Genomic DNA, 23,295 nt, shown 5'->3' with positions numbered 1-23,295 from the left:
GCAGATGTTTCTTCTGTCCTCCATGCCCACCCTTGGGCTAACAGTTGTGTGTGTATCCATACATATTGGGGGGGGTCAATGTTCATAGAAGGTTGACAGGTACCATAGAGAACATGGATGAATAGAAAAGGTTACAACAGAATGAGTCACAGGTGTGAGGAAGACAAGAGGTCTCCCTTGTCTTTGCCGTCCTTTGCCAAGCTCCATTGCTTTTAGTCTGTCTTCTTCTTCTTCTTCTTCTTCTTCTTCTTCTTCTTCTTCTTCTTCTTCTTCTTCTTCTTCTTCTTCTTCTTCTTCTTCTTCTTCCTCTTCCCCTTCCCCTTCCCCTTCCCCTTCTCCTTCTCCTTCTCCTTCTCCTTCTCCTCCTCCTCCTCCTCCTCCTCTTTTATTTTTTTTTATCTTTTTGGTTGGTTTTTTGAGTGGTCTTCTTCAGATTTAATTAATTAATTAATTAATTAATTAATTAATTAATTAGTTTTTTGAGACAGGGTTTCTTTGTATAGCCCTAGCTGTCCTGGAACTCACTCTGTAGACCAGGCTGGCCTCAAACTCAGAAATCGGCCTGCCTCTGCCTCCCAAGTGTTGGGATTAAAGGTGTGCGCCACCACGACTGGTCAGATTTTTTTTTTAAAGACTTACTTATTTTATGCATGAGTACACCACCATTGCATTCTTCAGACGCTCCTGAAGAGGGCACCAGACCCTGTTACAGATGGTCGTGAGCCACCATGTGGTTGCTGGGAATTGAACTCAGGACCTCTGGAAGAGCAGTCAGTGTTCTCAACCGCTGAGCCATCTCTCCAGCCCTCTTCTTCAGGTTTTAACTTATTAAGTCTGGTGTACACAGGCCTGTAATTCCAGTGAATGGGAAGCAGAGGCAGGTGGATCTCTGAATTCAAGACCAGATTCATCTACACATACTGAGTGCTACGCCAGCTAGGGCTGTACAGTGAGACTCTTGTCTCAACATTCTTGTTAGGTTAATTTAATTTTTCAAGATAGTGCTAGTGATCAATCCCAGGGCCTTGCACATGCCAAGCAAGTGCTTTATCACTGATACACACACACACACACACACACACACACACACACACACACACACACACATTCTAGCTCCAAAGCTGACCTTTGAGGGTGACCCTGCTCCCCAGATCTGGATAGTACCCAACAGCACCACCTCACACTCATAGTGACAGACTGACAGCTCAAGACTGACATCTTAATCCCCTGCCAGCCTCCTTACCTGCCAGCCTCAAGGGAAGGGTATGAACCAGACAGGGAGAGGAACAGGTCCACTGCCCTTGGGAGCAGGGAACAGAAATGCTCAACTGTGCCAGGCAGTGGTGGCGCATGCCTTTGATTCCAGCACTTGGGAGGCAGAGGCTGGTGGATTTCTGAGTTCGAGGCCAGCCTGGTTTACAGAGTGAGTTTCAGGACAGCCAGGGCTACGCAGAGAAACCCTGTCTCAAAAAACAAAAAAAAAAAAAAAAAAAAAAAAGGAAAAGAAATGCTGCTCTATTGTAGGAACATCAGGGAAGATCATGTCCCCTTTTCTATGTGTGGTTGAGGTAAGGAAGCTAGTGCTGACCCTGCTTGGGATACTGGGGCAGGTGGCAGATAAAAGAGCTAGTTCTATCAGTCATACAATGGTGGGCCCCACTCTATTTCTATCAAGATAAAGTGGAGTTGATGTTAGGGTAGAGTATGAATTTTATTCTAGTGAGCCCTGCCCCAGCACAAGTGCAGACTCAGTAGCCCTTCTTCCCTAGGCCCCAGTGAACACACTGCTGAGACGTTCCAGCATGTGGATTCAAAGAGCTGAGCTCCACCTCCTGGGCAGCCCTGAGCGCTCTCACACACTAACCTCGAAGCAGAAAAAGACAAGAAGCACAGGAGTTGTTTTATATTTAATTTACAAAAGAGACCCCAAAATTATAAACTATCCAGGAGCAGGGAGTAGAGTCAGGCCTTCTCTGGCCTAGCTCGATTCTCCATCTTCTCTGGCAAGATGAGGGCATCTCAGGGGATGTTTCTCTCCCCCTTAGAACAGGGGGGTGACAGATGGTATGGGTGCTCTGCTAAGCATCCTGGGAGCACTGCCTACTCCAGACTTTTGTCTCCCCCCTAACAGGCCCCTCATGCCAAGGAGATCCTTGCACCAGAGGCCAGCTGGACTGATATCCAGGGGGAGAGATCCCTCATAAGGTCCAGGTGAGAGCCACAGCTACCAAACCCAGCAGGCTGGTGAGGTGGGATCCAGCCCAGGCTCTGCTGGCATTTCCAGCTGCCCCCTTATAGTTCCGTTGGCACTGCTCGCCACCCCAGCCCAGATAGCACTGGCAGCGAAAGTGCTTCTGCAGGTAGTTGAGGTCGGCTTCGCTGAGCTGCCCCTCGGGTCGAAGCTGGGGTTCACTGGGGGTATGGCCAGGCACTAGGCGGAAGCTGCTGGCATTGAGGTGCAGGAAGGTATTGGCGCTGGGGTTGCGGCGCACACATCGCCCATGGCCATGGCACTGGGTCCAACTGCAATACTGGGTGGCCCAGGACACGTTGACTATGTAGGGAACCAGCAGCTGAGTTAGGTAATTCTTGAGGTATTGGCAGGTCTCCTGGAAAAGGCCAAGGTTAAGGAGTGAGTGTCTGATGTTAGCTACCTTTGCCCAAGCCCCGACGGAAACTGTGGTGATAGCGCCTCTTTCTTTTGGTAGTGGTGGAGTTTGAACCCTAGACTAGGCAAGCACTCTACTGAGGCACATCCCTGGCATATTTATTTGTATATGTATGTAAACATATACACAGAGTTCCCGAGCCTTTATAGTCAGTCCCCTGTCCCTAGTGAGAAGCGGGGTTGAGACAGACTGGAGCCCAGCTGTGTGGATGAGGAAGGGCGGAACTCCAGCTGTTCAAGATAGCATTTCCTCTTCCTGGGAACAGGGTGGGGGTGCCCTTCTTCCCTCTTGGGTCCAGGGACAAAGCTGCTATGCTTAGGAGATAAGCTATACTCAGTGTGTACACCCAGGTGGGGGGCAGAAGCCAAAGTATACACTCTTCATCAGCCCTGGAAGGCCGGGTGGGTCTCCCTTACCATACTTGAAGCGTCTTCCGAGTCGCCCCAGAAGATGACGCCAGCTGAGCCCAGGGCGGCACTCTCACCGATGGTAGAGATAAGGTCCACCTGTGTGGGGAGGGATGGTTCCTGAGCAAGACTGGCACCAGACGGTGTCGCAGGAGACTCAGAACAGACCTGCTCTAACCTGCTGACCTTAGGACAGTTCTAGACAGGCAGAGGCCGCTCTGCCCATTTCTATCCTCACCTTGGACCTTAGTCTCCAAGGCCAAGAGCCCACGCATGAACCCACAAAGTCAAAGGTTACACATTCTGACCCCAAAGTCAGGATGCCTGGTTTAGTTCTGTGCACTTTTCATGGACTTGCTACAGGCTCCTGGCTACCTCTCAGCATCTCTGGGCCTCGGTCTTATCTACAGAATGGGGGTGACATCACCCTTCCACAAGACTAAAACAGATATGGAACAGTACTTCTGGTCCCCGATAACACAAGCATGCAGTGGCTCCCGGAGGAAGGGAGAACACGTACCTGGCTCAGTCCCGTGAGTCCTCGGGTGTATGTGGGACGCGTGAAGACGTACACGGGGAGGGCGTGGTTGGCATGGTGGGTGTGAGCCACTCGAAGGGCCTCCCGAACACGGAAACTGACAAAGTTGCGGCTGTGTACGGAGGACGCCAGTGTCTCGTCCAGGTACACAGAGGGAAAGAGAGCCGTGCTCTCAGCCCAGAGCCAGGCCAGCTGGTCGTTCCGTGCCACCTCCACATCGGGACAGCGGCCCGTGTAGCTCTCCCAGTTCTGTACATAATCGTGATTGTAGCAGTCAGGAAAGAGGTAGAAGCCCCACAGGTGCTGGGGTCTGACTGCCTTGACGTAACGGAGAGTGTTCAACATGAACTGCCGAGCGGCGAACTCAAACTCGTACTGGGCCTGCTTCATTACTCTGTCTGATGGCCAGTCAGGGTGCCGACTGGCCACCAGCTGGCGTGAAGACTGTCGGTAAACATCTTTCTCCTGCCAGTTTCGAACCCATACAGGCCGCCATTCCTCCCAGTCAATGACTGCCAGCCCCCCAGGCTCCTGGGTCTGGATGTAGCGTTCCACAGATTCCTTCAGCATGGGCAGGTGTGCACAGAGGCTGCCGTTCTGAGGCACACCGCCATGCACAGATGTCCCGGCTGCATCAAAACGTGGATACAGGCCTAGACGGTCGTAGTAGAAGGTGGTGATATTCTGGTTGAAAAAACCCTCATTCGGTGTAGCCTTCACATCGAAGGCCCTAAGGTCCAGTGGCACTTTGTGGCGTGGGGCACATTCTTGTGTGGGCACGTTCCATGCTACCACAAAGGGTCGGCCAGTGAAGATGGGCGGCGCTGTGGGCTTAAGCTCCCCGGCCCATGCTACCTCCAGCACTAGGGCCAGTGTGATGATGGGACCTAGTCCTGCCCGCATGCTGGGGGCTACAGGAAGTGTTACCTGCCTGGTAGCAGCTCAGGAACTGAAGAAAGTGTGAGAGAGAACAAGTCAGTCTAGCAAATTCCAGAGATGTGTACGCACCTTCATCCCACATAAACTCCCCAAACCCATACTGTGCGGCACACCATGCTCCTGCTCAGATGGCCGAGGCTGTAACAGGTTTGGGAGATAGCAGGATGCTGATGGGTAGGCAAAAGACCTTAGGGAATTTACCGAAACCACAGAGCTCTTTCTAGAGCAGGGAGCTGCCCGTGGTTGGGCAAGAATCTCCTTTAGGTCCATGTCCTTTCTGAAAAAGGGACTGATTAGGCTACCGACTCACTGCTAGAGTCACTTACATGCCTGTATACCATACAGTAAATAGTTTTAAAACACTCTGAACACCCCATGTCCCCCACCCTCATTACGAACTCAGAATTGATTCTGAGAAGAGACAGCATTTGGGGCACAACGCATACAGAAGCTGGGAAGCTGTTAGGTACACTGCAGAGGAACTGGTATCTGTGCAATGTGCGCCAAGCAGAAGAGCAAGAACGTCAGGACTTAGTCTCGGGCACCGACACTCTTAGGATAGGAGGAGGCGCCCCGGGGACAAAGGGGCAGCGGACTTCCCACCGCGGTGCTCGCCGACCTGCCCTTCCCACCACAGCCACCAAGAATCTGTGTGAGCACTTCGCGACCGGCCCACACCCTCACCTCCCAGCACAAGGGGTCCCGGGTAAAGAGTATTCCACTCCGGTCTTTGTGCGGGACCCCGCCCCCGCCCCGCACGTGGGGCCAGAGTTCAGCCGGGTGGGGGTGGGGTTCCTGGGTCACTTATGAGGGCGCCCCTAGAGATTCAGAGCCCATCTCACAGGAAGAGAGTCACCAGGCTTGCGACGCCCGCCCTCACCTCGAACCAGGCGCCACCAGGACCCACGCCAGGGCCGCCGCCATCCTGGTACCAACCAAGCCCGATCCGGCCCTTCGCCCAAGCACTGCCCCAGCTCGAGCCTCTGTTGGCTCCGCCCCGAGGCCCGCGGGCCCTTTAAGAATCCTGCCTCGGAGGTGGGTGGATGGCAGAATTTACGGCCTCGTAGGGAGGGTGTGTTTCTCTTCCTTTTTGCCAGTGCTGCGTTTCGAGTTCGAGGACCCTTAGATCTTCTGTAGAGGAACATAGTTATGTATCTGAGATTGAATACCTCCTGGAATGGGGATTCCCGCTGGTTTTAGCCACCAGAGCTAACCAGCCTGAGATATTACCCCCACAATCTGTCGTCAGTGGAACAATCCACTCTTTGCAGCTGGCCTCTTAAAGGGATAGAACATTGGATGGGGCGGGCGCGAGCGGAATGAGGGGGTAGTGGTGGTAATGGCATTTGAAATAAAAGCTTATAGCTGAAGCCTTGACTGGGGGTAGCTGCGGATTCAATCCCACCTGTCTGAATATGGACTCTAGCAAAGTGGGCCCTTTGTCTAGTGTAAGAGATTTTGACACGAGTGGATCCAGAACCTCTTGGAACATTAATGACCCGCCTTCGCTGAGCCCAGGTTCCCTCCACTAGTCTGTCTGCGGTCAGAAGGAAGCCCCGCCTTTTGTTTTGCCCGTCTAGAGGAGGGGGCCTAGTACAGCTTCTGAGCCCTCCTTTGGCAAAGCAGACATAGTGGTTGTCCTGGTAACCAGGGGGGTGGGTCGCTGCCTTGCCAAAGGGATTGAAGTTCAGTCGGGCCAAAGGGGAAAGTGATCTAGCCACTTTCACCGGATCCACGCCAGGGCTTGCCAATTTACTGGATTCTCCCCGGACCAGTCTCTGCGACGAGGTGAAGGTGGGATGGTTGTCCATAGGGGTACCCACTCAACTCCAAATAAAGAGCAATTTGCCAAAGTTTCGGGCCTGACTTCGTAGAAAGGAGGCTTCAGTGTCTCCCTAGTACCCCGACTCCATATTCTGAACCTTTCTGCCTTGCAATCCCCTTCCAGTGAGGACTAGGTTTAGACCTGTACCCTCGCCTCTTAGATCTGCTCTCCAATGCACGACTCAAATCTCCGAAAGTCCGCTTCTGGCCGCCAGCCCCTTTCCCTACCGCAAGCTTGGAAGCTAGGGAGCGCCGCAGGAGTACACGCATTTATGGCAGTGCGGACTAGCTTTATGTACTACTCTGCGCTCACCTGAGTAGAGTCTCTCCAGCCAGGTTCCTTGCGCCAGCTGCTGCCCTCTGGGCAGTCTGCTGGGGATTTGATAAACCCCATTCCTTCCCACCCACTCCCTCCCGCCTCCCATCCCTGCTCTTTCTCCTCACTTCCTGCTGCCCTCCAGGCGGAAAGGGCCAGGGGGGCGGGGAGGAGAGCCCCTTGACCCTGTTTCCCTTGGTGGCTGGCTGCCCTTTGCACCCTTCCTCTCAGGAAGGTCTGCATGAGTTGTGCCAGGTGATGGGAAGGATATGGGCCTAGGAACCAAGGGCTCATCTTTCTCCAAGTTTTGCATCATCCTCAAATCCAGTAGGGTGTGAGGGGGCCCAAGTGGCTGGCTGTATTCATGGGAGTCAATTTGCTGGGTGGTTGAGCGAATGGTCCCCTAGAGCAGGTGCCAAAGAAGAAACCATCCTGCACGAGGGGAAAACGGGTGGGGTGGGGGTGGTGGGCTCTTCCAGTAGCTGAGTCAGTTTTTTTTCCATCAAGAGCAGAAGTATCCAACCTGTGACAAAGACAATGTGACAATGTGTTGATGCCTGTGGCTGTGTGATATGGGGTGGGGGGAGAATTGTGTCCCTATGGGAGAGGAAGCTCACAATACGAATTCCTGGAAGACCTCTTTGGAGGTCCAGGCAAATTTGCCTGCTCTCAAATCTACCTAAACTGACAACCCCTCACCGTCCAAGGGGCTCACCTCCCCAGTGCTAGGGAGTCCCTCTGCCAATAGAAAGCAGGGGAGCTGGGTGTATAGCCTAGGCTGTGGTCACCATTGTGTTGGCTTCACAAGGGACAAAAATCTAGGAAGCTCCAAGGGTGGGGACTACTGGGAAAACAAAGTCCAGGCGAGACTGTCCAGGGCAGGGACACTTCCTTAGGCTGCCAGCAGGAAGGAAGTGAGCCTAGCCCAGCCGGATGGAGTAGGGAAACACTGCCCTGACTCTCCTATTGTTCATAGCTTTGGGGTTAGCTAGGCAGGTCCAGGACAGGGAGTTTCCCGAGCAGGATGGTAGTGGTGAGATAGGATACTGCCTGATATGGGGAGCCTTGGCTCCTGGACAGGAACCTAACTCCTGGCTTTTTACAGGGATGACAGTTGGTCTACAGAACCGCAAATCTATGTTGAACAGGCTAAGACTTGACCAGTTCCAGCTTTGAGCAACTTGAAGGCCAACTGCCCTGAGTTGATGAACTCCTGCTTCCTAATTGGGTTTTTTTGTTTGTTTGTTTTGTTTTTGCTTTTTAAAAACGTCTTGAGTTTATTATGGCCAAAGGCTAGGCGAGCAGAGAACCTGCTCATAGCCGACCTTGAGAAACGTAGGCAGAACGTCCATTGGCGGCAGAGGGCGGAGGAGGTGTTGGGCCGAGCCCTACGATAGAGGCTGCAGCAGGAGCCTGTGCTCTCCCTTCTGATGGCTGCCTGGGAAGTCAGGTGAGTGTGGACTTCAGAGCCTGGAAGGAGGCCAAGGCCATGGTGGGAAGTGTCTGTTGTTCAAGTATAGCTAGGCCTTGATCTGTGGGGTTTAGGCTGTAACCTCACTTCACATAATCTGGTATTGTTGGGACCAGAACCATCTCACAACTGTGTGGCTACACTCACACCTCAGACTAGGGCAATCTCCCTAGGATCCCACACGACCTTCTGTTTCCAAATTCCCAGACAGAATGGACAGGTGAGTGGCCCTCTGCGTCTTGAGAGGGCTGGAGACAGTTCTTGGACACAGCCACCTGTTGGCCACGGCTGGTATTGCTACAGGCAATGTTCAGGCAAGGGTTTGCTAGCCTTACCGGATCAGCAGTCTAGAAACTGGATGTTAAAGTCTCACTGGACGCCACTCTCGTGTGCAGGGTCTACAAATAACTTTTATTGAAATTGAACAAATAACACAACAGCCTTCCTGTGCTGGGGATCACTCGTCCCAAGCCATTTCCCACACTCTAGAAGCACAGAGCTTCCACAAGGAAGTATTTTTTTAAAGCCATCTCTGTATAGAAATCAGACTCTGCCCCAACATTATCATAGTCTAGACTATTTACAAACCTTCACATTTTAATTATGCCTCTTAAGTATTTTCCCCTCCTTTCTATCCTTACCAAGGAGCTCCAGTACTTTCTCTTAACAGACCCTGAAGGGGTAAAGATACTGTAAGGAGAAGGGGGGGGATGGGCTCCTCATAGCTACTGGCACCAGCCCCAGTCGTTTCTTACCACTAGGTGGTGGACTGCCTCTCCCCTACAACTGGGGATTTGTGGGACTGGTGCAAAGACAAGGGAGACGACGAATATGTGGTTTGGGGCAAGTCCCCACAGGTACAGGCGTCAGTAGCCTGTCCTGACCCCGGCCTGTACCCTCTCAACTTGAGGGCAACTGGTTGAAATCAAGAGAGATCAGTCCAGCCCTGGGTGAAAGGAGAAGCCTCCCACACTGGTCCTCATTCTTATTGAACAGCCAGCAAAGTGTCCAGCTTAAGAGCGGGAGCATGTGGTAGGTAGGCAGGAAGGGTGAGGCTGGTATGTATCTCCAGTCTGTCCGATACAGGAGGAATCGAGGTAGCAAACGGCTGAAATGCTCTGACTAGGGGGGAAGGGGAGTGAGGAAAAGGAAGTTCCCACTTGGGTAGAGCCCCTACAGCCCAGGGGCTGGAAGAAGGCAGACTCTGCTTGTAAAGTGCTGTAGCTTCTAGGAGGGCTGGGCCCTAGGCAAGCTTGGAAGAAAGCAGGTCAGGCAGGTAACCAGGAACCAGGCATTCCTGACCGGCACGTGTCTCCTGTCATGCTTCTCCCACAAGCGGCTGGGGGAGACGGGCTGGTAATTCTGTCCTTAGCCCTCACCAGCCACCAACCTCTTATTGTTCAGACATCCGCCAATACCAGTTAACACTGAGGGACAACCCCTCTTACAACTGAAGGTTCTGGGCCAACGGAGTTTAGTTTATTCAAGGTTGTGGCACCAGCCTGGACTCCTGAATGGAAGCTACACCTTGATCCTGGGAGTTTCTTGCTGGGGCAGTGGGTGCTCGTGTCTGCCATGCCACACACAGGTTCATACTTCATAGAGGATCACGGGGAAATCCACGTGGATTCGGGGAGGATCCAGCTTCACGATGCCCTGCCATGGAAACAGAGGCTAGTGAAGATCAGCTCTGGGCCTCTATGCTAAGAGCCTCTCTGTTCTTCCCAGCTCTTCCCCCAGAAAGCCCCATCTGTATCTCCGTTGACATACTGATGTAGGCTTTATGATCACTGCTCGGACCCTCACCTGAGGAATCAGATTCTTATGTACCCGCCTCAGCTTGGCTCGCTTCTGCCCATTCTTGGTGACGATTGTCTCCTCATAGAATTCGTGAGCCAGATCTCCATCTTCATCGTAGAACATGGAGCTGTGGAGAGAAGGGGAACAGGCTGGATTGGAGCCTCATCCCTGGCCTTGGCAAGGGCCACAGACCACAGGGAAGTACGCTGAACCCCAAGAGAAGACGCACAACGTGCGTTCTCCGTGGAAGAACTCTTTGCTTGGTGCCCGGAGGGAAGCAGGCAGTGTGACAAGGCCACTGTTGCCCTGTCATACCAACAGGATGTCACATCAGAGCACCCTCTCTAGGCAACTAAAGTTAGTCCTCACCACTGGTCTGTTTCACAAAGGTCATGATTCTAGTAGCAGGCCCTTCACCTAGGGCTTATTTATGGAGTGGGTGGGGTAGTGGCCTGGGCATACTGGTCTCACTTCTAAAGACACTGCTGGTCCAGGGCCAAAGACCAAGATGGTGGATGTCTGAGCCCAGAAGGCTGCACTCCAAGTCATTCCCCAGTGGCTGGCACTGTCTAATCGACACTGTTGGGTCTTTCTGGTATTTACGGTCAAATTTCCATCACAGGGAATGCCAGTCCCTAGGAGCTCACTAGGTCCAGGCCATTTTGTGTGAGCACCTGGGAAAAAAGAAGGTTAGGTTAGTGTTCCAGATCTAGAGAACCCAACTGGCTGAGGGCACTTTTTTTGTTGTGGCCCCACCTTCAACACTGACGCCTTTCTCTGCTTTTCCAGACACTATTCTCGGAGGTCCAACTTCACAGTGAGGAAGGCAAGACACCTAAACAGAAGGTCATCTTCCCTTAGATTTCTTCTAAGGCTTAGAAGAACAGAAGGGACATAAATGCCTTTAATTTGCAGGCTGAGTTGGATGAAAGGGAGGTTTTAAGACTCTTAGAGGCCGTCTTAGCTGAATTATGGAGCTGCTCCCTAAGAGACGAACCTCAGGCAATTCTCTAAAAAGACCATCTGGGCGGTCAAGAGCTGAACGCCGCTTGGTTTTCCCTTCTCCTTGCTTTGACTGGGACCCAAAATATGACAGTCGTCTGATTCAAATGTAGGGGGGCGTTTCTCATTCCCGGATGTCCTCCCAAAGGCAGATACCCATGCCCTTACCCGCGGCGCGTGAATACGAAGGGAGGCACTGCTCGGGCTCGAGACCGCACCAGAGACTGCTCGGAGCCTGCCGCCTCTGGGCCGCCGCCCCCCGGAGTGGAGGCAAAGGGCCAGAGGCCCCGAGCTTTGGAGCCGCTGGCGCCCATGTCAGCGCCGCGGGCGCATGGCGGACCCAGCGGCCGCTCCGCTCTCACAGCGCGGCGGGCGCGACCATGCCCTGCCCCAGCTTCCACTCGCAGGTGCCGCCGCCGCCGCCTTCCGCAGGCTCTGCTGTCTCCACGGAAACCTCACTTCCGCTTCCGCGCGTCCTGCACGGTGCCTCCTCTGAGTGGCTAAAGGTCTCGTCAGTCTGTGGTGTAGAACCAATGGCCACTCTCAGAGGCTGACCACCACAGGATGCGCTGCCTCCAGGTCCCAGAAGCCTATGGGTCCCAAGGGTCAGCTGGGACAGCTCCCTTCCAGAAAGGCGGAGGTAATGTGTTGTTGTTGACTTTAAGGTCGGACCCGGTATAGTTGTCTCTACGTCCCTGACACGCCCAAAACTCCGGCCCAGTAGCAATAGTCAATTAGGTCACCCCTCCACCCCTAAGGGACCTTAGGCCTGTCTGAGGCTAAGGTTGGCTGTTTTCACAACTGTGTCTTTGCAGTTGTCACATTTGCCTGTAAAGAAACTACGGATCTTGCTTAATGTTTTTGTTTTCTTTTTTCTTTTGGAGACAGGGTCTCACTATGTAGCCTTAGCTGGCCTGGCACTTGCCATGTATAAATGGCTGACGCTCAAATGCCTGTCTCCCGAATACTGGGATTAAAGGAGTGACCAACCGCACAGGGAGCCAAACTTCTTTTTAAAACTTTTTTGATCAATTTCTTAAGAGTATATTTGAGGTCTGAAGGAACCTAAACTAAGTGTTGTAAGTTCACCAGAGAACATTCTTCAGGAAAATAATTATTACCAGCTTTCCCCTGGTAGCATGTGAAGTGTGGGACCCACGAGTAGTTTTTTGGAGAAGGGGTTACTGCTATGGTTTCTCTGAGTTGGCCTGGAGAAAAAAGTTTCCTGTGTAGTAACTGTAGCTTATTCTTGTCTCTTCATGACCTGAGCCCTGGAGGGTTGAAAGACACCTGAATCCACAGGCATACATTTCCTGAACATATTGGTCCCACTGCGACCTTGGAGAGGGTGCACTCTGGATGTGTCAATCTTTGTTGGCAGTCTTTCATTAGGTGTTACCCCGACTGGGGGCCCACATCTATAGAGTCCAAAACCAGAAAAATTCTTACATCTTTATTCAGCCAATTCTCTCAGGCATCAGGCCCTGATGATGACTGTCACACCCCCATCCCTTCCCCACATTCAGTTGAGGCCACAAAACATTACATACATTCATACACTTCCATCAAAAATATCTGAGGGAGACTCTGGCTTTGGCAAACAAGAAGAGGGTCTGGTCCAGCAACCTTTCCCTTAGAGGAGGCACTGACTGAGCCACTGTAGTTGTTGTACTGGCCAGCCCTCTCTGACCCCAGGGTGTTTGTTTGGAAGTCAGAAGGCACGGTAAGAGGGAACCCCAGACTCTACCTTAATTGCTTGTATTATTCTGAGCAGCTACCCTTGGCTCTGATAGGGCTATCCTGAGACCCATTCATGACTCAAAACAATCTTTCTCCATAGGTAAGGTCTCTTACCCGTGAAAATATAACCTTGTTTTGTCTGTAGAGTCTCTAAGATTCTCACAGCTGCGACCCTGTGACTTGAGCAGCTACGCAGAGTATGACCCAGTACATACGGGCAGAGGGATGCAAAGCCCCGCCCCACTATATCCACAGGTAGACGGCTGGCTCTTTCCCTGTTCTCTGGGCTCATCCCGGTCAGCAGAGGAGGACCTCCATGCACACGCACTCCTCAGGCCCCACAGGCCCTGTCACACTCACACGGCACGCTCTTTGCACTGCCTGTTCTCCTCCTGTCATCCATGGAGACCCAAGGTCACCCCAAAGGACAGGCGTGCAGAGCCTCCTGGATCTTCTGGCGACAACGAGAATACTTCTGCAGGATCTGGCGAAGGTGTTCCTCTTCTTCCCGCTGCAGGATTCGTAGGAAATTGTGCAGTTCAGGCATGCTGAAGGCATCCCACTGGAAAGGGCAGAGGAGAGATACACGGGCTGCAGCAATGAATAGCTAAGTTGGCAGACCCTCCTCCAAGACTGGTCCATGATGGTTCTCCCATGAGCAGGTCTGCGCTCCTGACATTACCTCCTTTTCATTTTATTATTATCTTATGTGTATGCATGTTTCCACATAGAGGTCAGAAGAAGGTATCAGACCCCCCAGAATTAAGAGTTACAGATGGTTGTGAGCTGCCATCTGGGTGCTAGGCATCAAACCCATGTCCTCTGTAAGAACAACATGTACTCTTAACCACTAAGCCAACTCCTTTTGTTGTTGTTTAATGGTTTTATAATTTATTTATGTGCATTGGTATTCTGCCTGCATGTAAGACTGTGAGGGCATCAGATCCCCTGGAACTGGAATTACAGACAGTTGTGAGCTGCCATGTGGGTATTGGGAACTGAACCCCAGGTATTGAACCCGGGTCCTTCAGAAGAGCAGCCGGTACTTTTAATTGTTGACCCATCTCTCCAGCCCTGCTAAGCCAACTCTTTAAGTCCCCTATTTTTTTTGTTGTTTTTTTGAGTCATAGTCTTTCTACATATCAAAGGTTGGCCTTTAACATGCTATGTAGTCCAGGCTAGTCTCAAACTTGTGATTCTCCTGCTTCTGCTTCCGGAACGCTGAGATTACAAGTATTTATCACAATGCTAGCCTTGGTGTTAGGCTTTTCACTAAATGGTCTGTGCTAGGATCCTCATGAGCAGTCTGTATAGAAAACAGATCCTACAAAACAGTCTCCTTGTAGTGAAATATCTCTATCTGTTGTTAGGTGTATTCTCCTGCATAGTCTCATATTCTCTCCCTCAATATAATGGGCTCTGATTCAAACCTAGGGTCTCATAAATGTTAGCAAATTACCTTTTACCAAGCTACATTCCCATACAGCCCTTGTACCCACCCTATTCTTTTTCTTTTCTTTTTTTTGCTGCCGAGCTCTGTGCATGCTGAGCGTCTATTCTTACCACTAAGCCACAACTAACCCCGATGTAAAAAGTCATTGTCCTTTTTTTTCTTTCTTTTTACATTACTGGAAATTGCACTGTGCTATCTAGTTTTCGGCTAACTTGACACAAGTTAAAGTTATCTGAAAATAGGGAATATTAATTCTCTATTAATTGAAAACAATGCCCCCACAAGCTATAGCTTTAAGGCATTTTCTTAATGAGTGACTGATAGGGGAGGGCCTAGCCCATTGTGTATGGTGCCACCCCTGGGCTGGTGGTCATGGGTTCTATAAGAAAGCAGGCTGAGCAAGCCAGTAAGCAGCGCCCACCATGGCTTCCACTTCAGCTCCTGCCTTCAGGTTCCTGTCCTGTTTGAGTTCCTGCCCTGACTTCCTTCAATGATGGATTATCATATGGAACTGTAATCCAAATAAATAAACCTTTTCCCCACCAACTTGGTTTTGGTCATAGTGTTTCATCAAAGCAATAGAAGACCTAACTAAGACATGAACAAAGGGCTAAGCTTGCTCAACACTTTACCACTGAACTACAGTCCCAAGCCTTTTTACTTTTGAGACAGGATCTCATTAAGTTAGCGTAGATTGCCCTTTAAGTCACTCTGTAGCCCAGGAAGGCTTTGAACTAGTGATCCTCCCACTTTAGCATTCCAAGTAGTTGAGAGTATAAGCCACTGTCCCTAGGCCTTGCTAGGAAGAGTGGTTTGTTTGTTTGTGAGATAGGATCTTGCTATACAGGCCAGCCTAGTCTTGAACTTGAGGCAATCCTCCTGCTTTAGCTTCCCAAGTAGATGAGATTATAGGCCTGTGCCATCTGTCCTAGCTGGCAGACCGTCTCAATGCTTCCAAGAGGCCTTTATGTTTTTCAGGTTATACCTGCAAAGCTTTTTTCTTTTTCTTTTTGTTTTAAGGTTTGTTTCAGGGGCTCGAAAGATAGTTCAGTGGTTAAGAGCATTGGTTGCTCTTGAAGAGGACCAGAGTTCAATTCCTAGACCAACATGGTGGGTTCCATCATCTGTAACTCTGTTCTAGGAGAGCCAACACCTTCTTCTTACTTCTGTGGGCATGTGTACACATATATACATGCAGGCAAAACATTCATACACAAAGTCTTTAAAAAAAAATCTGTTTTATGTGTATAAGTGTGTTGCTTGCACGCACGTATGCACATTGTGTGTATGGTCTGCAATTATTGGCAACTGTAAGCTTTTACATGCGTCTAAGAACCAAATCCAGGTCCTCTGCATGAACAATACATGTTTTTAACCACTGAGCCATCTTTCCTATTGTCCTAGTTGTGTGCTTGCGCATGCGCGTGGGGTCACAGGCACATAACTCCAGGCACCCTCTGATGCCAGCAGAGGAAGACAAATCCTTTGGCGCTGGAGTTGCAGGTGAGTGGGAGCCACTTGATATGAGTGCTTCAAACAGAATGTGGATCCTCAGGAAATTCAGTGAGCACTCTGCACTGTGGAGCCATCTCTGAGCCCATATATATGGAGCTCTGAACTGGTCTTGGCTCACTATGAGTTAGTCAAGTTCTCATTTTCAACACCAGGAAACAACAAAGCCTGAAGACAATTCTTCCTAGCTTGTGTGTTTTTTGTTTTTGTTTGTTTGTTTTGGTAGTCCAGACTGATCTCAAACTCGTAACAATCCTCCAGTTTCAGCCTCCCCAGTACAGTGATTATAACATGAACCACTAGATTCAGCTTCTTCCTATAGTTTCTTGGGATAGGCTCTAGACCTTGGCTTAAGAGTCCCAGAAGCTGTTTGGCAGAGGTAGCGCACGCCTTTAATCCTAGCACTTGGGAGGCAAAGGCAGGCGGATTTCTGAGTTCGAGGCCATCCTGGTCTACAAAGTGAGTTCCAGAACAGCCAGGGCTATACAGAGAAACCCTGTTTCAAAAAACAAAACAAAACAAAGAGTCCTGGAAGCCTAAACTTCCATTAGAGGACCTGCGTATTCTTGGACAGGCTGTGCGGGGCTTGTCCTCTAGCCCGGTTTCTCCTGAAATCCTCACCATGGCTACACCCCACTAGCTTTGTTAGTGATAAGAAAGTAAGAAAGTAAGTAAGAAGGACTACGGACTCACGTTCACCTCTCCCGAGTCATTTTCCTTCAGGACAAAGCTCAGGGCTTTTTCACTGGGCCCTGCAAGAAGCCGCAGCTTCAAGGGCTGCTCGTCATCCGACAGCTTCCGGAGGTATACTGGAGGTTGGGCGGGGGAAAATAAACAATTAAAGACAGACTCAGGTGGCTCAGCCCCTTAATACACAGGTATGTGATCTATAACCCTTACACAGGGAGTGCTGAGACTGGAAACCTACCTTGGCCATGCCGTTCAGTTCGCTCAAAGAGTGCAAACTTGCGAGGATCATCTACGACCATGAATTTTCGAAGCAGGGCCTCAATGACCTCACGTGCCCGTGTTCGTGATAGAACATGCAGATGCTTAATAGCATCCTTAGGCAAGTAAAAAGAGGTGCGGCGCTTCACGGCTGTGCTCCGCCCCGTACCTCTCCGGGCGTCCTGTAAGGAAGGTGGTTTCTTGCTGGAAGGCACTGAAACAGGACGCACTAGTTTCAGCTGAACCTTGATGAAGCCTGTGTAGGAGCCATCCTTATTCTGAAAAGAAAGAAAGGAAAAGGAGAACCATGCCATGTCAGGAAGTTCTACTGGAGATGGAAGAGTTAGGTTGAGTCGTCCAGGGGCAGGGTAAAGCCAGGTCTGCACAGATAGCTGCTTGGGTACACCCCAGAATACTTTGCTCTGACTCTCTGGACATCTGGCCCAGAGCTGGGCTTCTGTTCTCCCACATTCCTGAACAGCCAACTCACCAGGCTCATGAAGAGGTTGCTGTTGATCTGGCCATTGTAGTCCTTGATTTTCTGCTCAGTCTCAGCTTGAGAAAGATCGGGTGTCTCCCGCTCTACAGCCTCATCCTGAAAGACAGGCCAGCATAGATACAGGGCCCTTGAAAAGGCCAAGGCTCTTTGGTGGGTGGGGTGGGGATGGGGATGGTCCTTCTGGCTTGGAACTTGATTTTGGTCCTGTCACCAAACCCATACATCCTGAAGCCATCATTGCTCCTGGTTTTACATGCTATAGATGGAGAGAGCAAGGACAGGTAGAATCCGTTTGGCTTTCTGCTATCTGGGGCCACCTCAGCACTGGTTGTGGCCCCTAACGACATCACAGAAACAGATAAATGAAGGCACATGTCCAGGGGCCAGGAAACCATGAAGGACTGTAAGGGAAAAATCTTGTTTAAAGTATAAACACTTTGGGGGATAAAATGTAGCTCAGTGATAGAGTAATTTCCCAGAATGTACAAGGCCCTTTGATTTCCACCCCCACCACATACAAAAATTAAAACCACAACACAATCACATCTCCACTGTAGAGCTGAACCCAGAACACTAGTTTGGTCAGTTTGTTCTGGAGAAGAAAGCCCACTCTCCCACAGTGCAGCAGCACAGAACATGACCCGAGAGAGGGTAGGCAGCACGGGAGCTGGTGCACCAGCAGTCTAACTACAGTAGACAGGAGAGGAAAGCTGATCTCTGTAATGTAAGATGCCTTAGTGGGTTTCTTGGGACCAGCCACACCACATCTTATATAGTGAAGTAACACTGGGACATACCATTTACCCCCCGACTCAAGCTACATAGAAGGCAGCTTCAATCCAGGTTCTCATCTGCCAGAGGTGTACAGGCAATTTCCCAGCAGAGCCTGTCCTACCAGCAGCAAGCAGGGAGGCTGCTGTTCTTCCCCCTCGCTGTCTGAAGACTTAGCCCAGAGACAAGGTTCTTCAGGAACTGCGGGAGGGTGGAGTCACCCTGCTGCTCAGGGCAGCCAGGACTCACTTGACCTAACTGCCTGAGTCTTACTTCCTGGTTTGGTTTTGTTTTTTAAGATTTATTTACTTATTTTATATATGTGTGAATACACTGTAGCTGTTTTCTGATGCATCAGAAGAGGGCATCAGATCCTATTACAGATGGTTGTGAGCCACCATGTGGTTCCTGGGAATTGAACTCAGGACCTCTGGAAGAGCAGTCAGTCCTCAACTCCCAGTGTGAGTCTTACTTCCTGTTGGTTTCAGAAAGGCCCTAAATTGGAATGCAATTGGAACAAACACAGCTGGGATCACCGCTAGGCAGTGCCTGGTCCCAGGAGAATTCTAGGAGGGTCTGGGTTGGGGATTGAACCTGCAGCCCAGCCCCAGCCCTCAGGCTTTTACTCTGCTCTTTGGGACTTCTTAGCTTCCTTTTCTTCTTTCTTATTTTTTGGTTCCTTAATGGTTGGAAGTCAGGCCATCCATCACACATATAATGCTAAGCACTCTACAGCTAAGTCAGCTATAAACTTCAGCTGCTTTTAAACAATTCTTCTCTTTGTATGCCTTTCAACTGGCCAGTATCTTATATTTTCCCCCACCTCTCCATAATAGAAGATGACTCAGGTTGAGTGGTATGGAGACAATCCCAGAGACACCCTCCCGCCCCCACTCCCACCCCACATTGAGTCTAAAGTCTGGACTAAGGTTTTGGAGGTGTCAAGTAGCAGTCCACCTGTAGGAAATTTATATCAAATCTCACCTACAGCATCACAGACAATTCCACTTTCTTGGCTCAAATAAGGAGTTCTAGTTCAGTGCTACTAAGTTTTCTAACCTCAGTCTCCGTCCTCACTTTCCTGATTCGCTGGCCTCTGTGCTGTTCCGAGGGATTCCCGCTCCAGAACAAGTTATCCGAGCTTGGTGGCCACAACTATGATATTCCCAGAAAGTCGGATAATTTGGGCACATCTAGACTTTTTAAAGAGGTTCAGCTGCCCTGGTACCACACTTTTTTTTTTTTAATAGTCTTTTAAGGCCCTCTTCCTGAATTCCCCAAATCCCTCTGCACAGTTCCACCATGGAGGAAAGAAAGATCGAGTCCAGCAGCTGGTGTCAAAGAGTTGGTCGAGCAACGGCTGGGCACTTTGCTGGCTGATCCAAGACCGCATCACGGCACGGCCAGAGTCCCCTCCCAAACTAACTTCTCACTTCCCGGTGGACTCCTCCTCCACTTCCTCATTTCCCCCAGGGAGGGAGTGGGAGCGCCCAAATGCGAAATCAAGACGCCGGTTTGGATTGCGAGTCTGGCTTTAGTCATGGGTGAAAAACGCCCGCCTGTGGTCCACCCTTCAAGCTTCAGAGTTGCTTCCCCCTGGCTCAACCGGTCTGTGACTGCAAGGGCAGGGTAGCCTGGGTCCTCAGTACCATCGCGCTGGAACTGGGCTTCTACTCGGGACAGAGAACCCTACGTACGCTTCCTCGCTTTTGTCAGGACCCTCCGAGTGGCTCGCTATGGAGAGGCGGGGAGGCTGCCCATCACCTAACTTTCCAGGCCGCAACTTACCGGGGAGGGGCGGGGTTCCAGCGACCGCCCCTCACCCGCCGGCGGCACCCCCCGGGCTCCCCACCTGGTCCCGACGCGGCCTGCGGACCAGCGAGGTACGCGCCGTGAAGTACTGCTCGAGCTCCGAGTCCGAGTCCTCCTGGCTGCAGTAGCCACTGCTGGTTGTGCTGCTCCAGGTCATTTCGAAGGAAGGTGTTTCAGCCTCGCCCATCGCCTTACCCGCCCGATCCCTAGTCCACTGCGTGGAGAGCCTCTAACCACCGCCTCGGGCGCGTGCGTGCGTGCGTGCGTGTGAGTGTGTCAGGTCGCGCTTGCGCGGAGGCCAGCGCCGCGCGGCAACCGTTAGGACTGAAACGTAGACAGCCCGACTTTAGCTCTGGTGTCGAGGGGGGTGAGGGGGTGAAGACGTCGAGGGGCGGGGCCACGACGCTACAGCTCGACGGATGACCTCATCGCAGAGGCATCTCCACTCGGCTCCGCCTCTCAGGTCCCGCCTCCCAGCGGGCCGGGGCGTGTGCGCATGTGCACCGCCGCTGCCCTTAGGGCCGGAAGCGGGGTGTGAGAGGTGCGCGTGCTCCCAGCCAGGGAGCGCCTTCGCCTGACAAACCCAGCGAAACTAGCATCTCTGATGCCGGGAAATTGATCACTGGGGTGTTCATTATGCACGGCGTAGGGATTAACCCTGCACACCTCCGCCGAGTCTCGGCTTCCCTCCCGGCCCGCCCTCCCCCGACCCCGCGCTCACCACGTTCGTATCCCGCTCTAGTGCAGAGTCCCAGCCCAGGTCTCGGGGCCCGCAGCAGTCCAAGCAGACGAGCGCGCGACAACGGTAATGGCAGGTGAACTTGCAGTCTGCAGAAAGGGCTGGCCGTGAGGCGGGGGAGCTCGGCGAAGTGACCCACTGAATGAGGGAGCCTCTGTTAACAGGTTTTGGGGCTCACTGGCCTTTTCTCCAGCCGGTTACCGCCCACTGCTACACCGATCCCAGAGGCCTCGGTTAGGCACCTCTGGACACTTGCTGGGAGGCCTCAGGCGGTTAGGGATCCAAGCATGCTTAACACTTGTGCCGAGCTATTACTTAGCTTTGCCATTAACTTGAAAACAAAGGCATTTAATTTACGACTTCCTGTATTTGTCCTCTGCCCCTGTTGTTGGGTTTCAGACGAGCGGCAGAGGTGCATATGTAACGCATCAAAGCAGACCTGGCCTCCAGATTCCCCGAGCATCCCTTAGCCCACACCTCTTGCAGGATATAGCTGGCATACCAGAACTGGGCTTCCCCTCCCCCAAAGGCTCTTACCTATATAATCCAGACATTTTGTCCTCGTTCCCCTCCTCTGTCTCTTTTTCTGTCTCTGCATTTCTTTCTCCTTGCGTACACATCCTCCCTCTTACCCTGTCTGCATGGCGACTTCCCTAGCCTCCTTCCTTGGGATCGGTGAACCTGCCGCCCCCAATAAACCTCCTTTCATACTCTCAATTCCGCTTGAATTGGCTTACTTCTTCGGCCGAAAAAAACCTATTAGTCTCCACTTGTTTACACAAGTCTATTTTGGTTTTTGAGAAAGAATCTCATAGAGTTCAGGTTAGCCCCAAATGGTAACCTTGAACTTGGTGATCCTCCTGCCTCCAACAGCTCCAGTGTTAGGATTATTGTCCACGAGCCACAATGTCCAGTGGACATGTCTAACGTTTTGACTTCTGTACCCATTATCTGGATTGTTAAATCCTTCAGTTCCTGCTTGCTCCTCCTGACTCCCAGGGGCAGCACCCACTGGCCAGGCTTCCTTCTCACTCCTCTGCCGCTCTTGCCAGCAGCCTCTCCTTAGTTCTATAAAGGCCCAGGTCTCATAGTTGATGTCCAGGTTTCTCACCTGGGTACTGTCCCAGCTCTGACTACACTCACCTGATCCAGATCCCAGGCAGCACTGATCGGCCTCTTCAGACCAAATCCTATGTGCAGTGCCTTCACATTAATGTCTAATGAAGATTTCTAATGAATATGGCCAAAATGTCATTTTTTTCCCCACTTCACTCCACCCCAGGGTTCCTATCTCAACAAGTTATCACTGTAAGCCCAATCTGAAGCAAACCCTCCATTTGCCTTTGGTTTCTTCCTTATCTCCCAAACTGTCTTGCTTCCTAGACAAGAACCCCAGAGCAGCTTTCTTTCTCCTTGTGAATGCTGAGATGCCGCAGCTCTTGCTCTCATGTGGCATTCTGTCACAAACTGCTACACTAGCTGAGTTTGTGACATACTTGTATAGTGAATGAGATGATCTGGAGGCACACACAGGCCTACAGTGCCATTTTTAAGTTCCTATATGGCCCAAAGCACCGATTCTCAACTCAAAACTATACATCAGAACTTGGGAGGCAGGGGCAGGTGGGTTGCTTGTCACAGCCTGGTCTGCATAGAGAGTTCTAGGCAAGCCAGGGCTGCAGAGTGAAACCCTGTCTTAAAACACAACAAAACAACCAAAAAACCAAACCAAAACAGAAAAACCAGGATGCCTAAGGTCCACTTTCAACAACGGAGTCAACAAGTCTGAGAGGAGAAGTAGGCGCGAGGAGACTGGAAGGTATATATTGTCCTGCGTGGTTCTGTTTGCTGGTAATTCCTAGGTCAGAAGGACCACTCATTGTGTGTGTGGCTGGACTCCATGTTTTAGCCTCTGCATCCTTGACTCAAAACAACCTTGACTGAAGTTTCAATAGAATTCCTACTAACAAGGAGCCTAACTAAGGTTCTAACTTTTTCTGGCCCCCTATTAATGTGGGAGACGTCACCCAGGAATCTAGAGGGGGAACACAGTGAGCCAATCGTTGGGAAGAGGCGGGCCTCGGAATGTAGGCTCAGAGCTCAGCAGGCACAAAGGCTTTTCAAGAAAGGGCACAAGCACTTTAAAGACAAACTTGAAGCACCTTCTTATTCACAGACAACTAACTCTGCCCAACTGTGCACGGACAGAGCGTGACAAGTGATAAACCATTTTCTCAAGCACTCTCCCTGATGGAGCAAGGCCAGGAGATCTGGTCTGCAGGATCATCACAACTGACCAGCCCTCCACTGCCGCTTGACCCGCAACTATGGTGCTGCCTCCCTTTCCGTAGTCGCTGGCTGTGTGGGGCCGCTTACTCACGCGCGCACTGTAGGCCCTTGCGCACGACGCCCCAGATGAAGTCTCCACAGAGGTCGCACCACGTGTGCGTGGTGGGCCCTGCAGGCTGGAAACGGTGGCCACGACCCGGGACGTGCTGCTGTGACGGATTGCGTGTTGTACCCGGGGCGATGCGCAGAGCGTTGGCACGCTCCAGCCGGGTACGGCCTGGACCGATGCGCCCGGACGGTGCCAGCTCGCGTAGTTCAATGAGTTCTGGCTCCGCCGACATGGCCCGGTCAGGCCGGTGCTGTAGCGGACTAGCAGCTAGTGAGTACCGAGCGGGCGAGGCCGCAGGGCGGGCCGCGACTTCGGCACCGCCCCCAGGATCCAGGCAGGGCGGCGGGAAAGAGCCGAGGAGGACGCGCTGGAACCCTAGGCGAGCCGACCGTGTGGACTTGTGGGCGGGGCACGGCACAGGGGTGGGCCCTTTCAAAGAGCCCCTTCCCAATCTTTC

General features: G+C 51.6%; 3 protein-coding genes and 1 long non-coding RNA gene across 9 annotated transcripts; 1 reads left to right on the top strand and 3 right to left on the bottom strand.

The window, feature by feature from the left end:
• Positions 1-1,888: 1,888 nt before the first annotated feature.
• Hyal2 (hyaluronoglucosaminidase 2) lies at positions 1,889-6,794 on the bottom strand. 4 transcript variants are annotated; one of them, XM_006511643.4, is made up of 5 exons: positions 6,691-6,770; positions 5,434-5,684; positions 3,597-4,563; positions 3,086-3,175; positions 1,891-2,609 (listed from the first exon to the last, which is right to left on the bottom strand). In XM_006511643.4, exons 3-5 carry the CDS (start codon positions 4,515-4,517, stop codon positions 2,199-2,201), a joined length of 1,422 nt encoding a protein of 473 aa, XP_006511706.1. In that variant the 5' UTR covers positions 4,518-4,563; positions 5,434-5,684; positions 6,691-6,770; the 3' UTR covers positions 1,891-2,198. The 4 variants fall into 4 exon arrangements, with proteins under 4 accessions (NP_034619.2, XP_006511706.1, XP_006511707.1 ...); NM_010489.2 differs by lacking the exon at positions 6,691-6,770 and having other exon boundaries at positions 1,889-2,609; positions 5,434-5,504; XM_006511644.4 differs by lacking the exon at positions 5,434-5,684 and having other exon boundaries at positions 6,691-6,794.
• Positions 6,795-7,701: 907 nt separating this feature from the next.
• Gm9917 (predicted gene 9917) lies at positions 7,702-15,541 on the top strand. Its single transcript, NR_166687.1, has 2 exons — positions 7,702-8,143; positions 10,754-15,541. It is a non-coding gene; the product is annotated as a predicted gene 9917 (long non-coding RNA).
• Positions 8,559-11,412, bottom strand: Tusc2 (tumor suppressor 2, mitochondrial calcium regulator). Its single transcript, NM_019742.4, has 3 exons — positions 11,135-11,412; positions 9,971-10,091; positions 8,559-9,820 (listed from the first exon to the last, which is right to left on the bottom strand). Exons 1-3 carry the CDS (start codon positions 11,278-11,280, stop codon positions 9,755-9,757), a joined length of 333 nt encoding a protein of 110 aa, NP_062716.1. The 5' UTR covers positions 11,281-11,412; the 3' UTR covers positions 8,559-9,754.
• On the bottom strand, positions 12,400-23,233 carry Rassf1 (Ras association (RalGDS/AF-6) domain family member 1). Of its 3 annotated transcripts, NM_001243748.1 has the most exons (6): positions 22,821-23,112; positions 20,423-20,529; positions 17,110-17,214; positions 16,600-16,897; positions 16,365-16,480; positions 12,400-13,268 (listed from the first exon to the last, which is right to left on the bottom strand). In NM_001243748.1, the coding sequence occupies exons 1-6, from the start codon at positions 23,068-23,070 to the stop codon at positions 13,122-13,124; spliced, it is 1,023 nt and encodes a 340-aa protein (NP_001230677.1). In that variant the 5' UTR covers positions 23,071-23,112; the 3' UTR covers positions 12,400-13,121. The 3 variants fall into 3 exon arrangements, with proteins under 3 accessions (NP_001230677.1, NP_062687.1, XP_006511833.1); NM_019713.4 differs by lacking the exons at positions 20,423-20,529; positions 22,821-23,112 and adding an exon at positions 19,742-20,084; XM_006511770.3 differs by lacking the exon at positions 20,423-20,529 and having other exon boundaries at positions 12,403-13,268; positions 22,821-23,233.
• Between the last annotated feature and the right edge of the window lie 62 nt (positions 23,234-23,295).

Source organism: Mus musculus, chromosome 9 (assembly GCF_000001635.26).
Source record: "Mus musculus strain C57BL/6J chromosome 9, GRCm38.p6 C57BL/6J".
In the NCBI taxonomy this organism is placed as follows: domain Eukaryota; kingdom Metazoa; phylum Chordata; class Mammalia; order Rodentia; family Muridae; genus Mus; species Mus musculus.
Note: the sequence above shows the minus strand (reverse complement) of the source record. Positions and strands in the feature narration are given on the sequence as shown.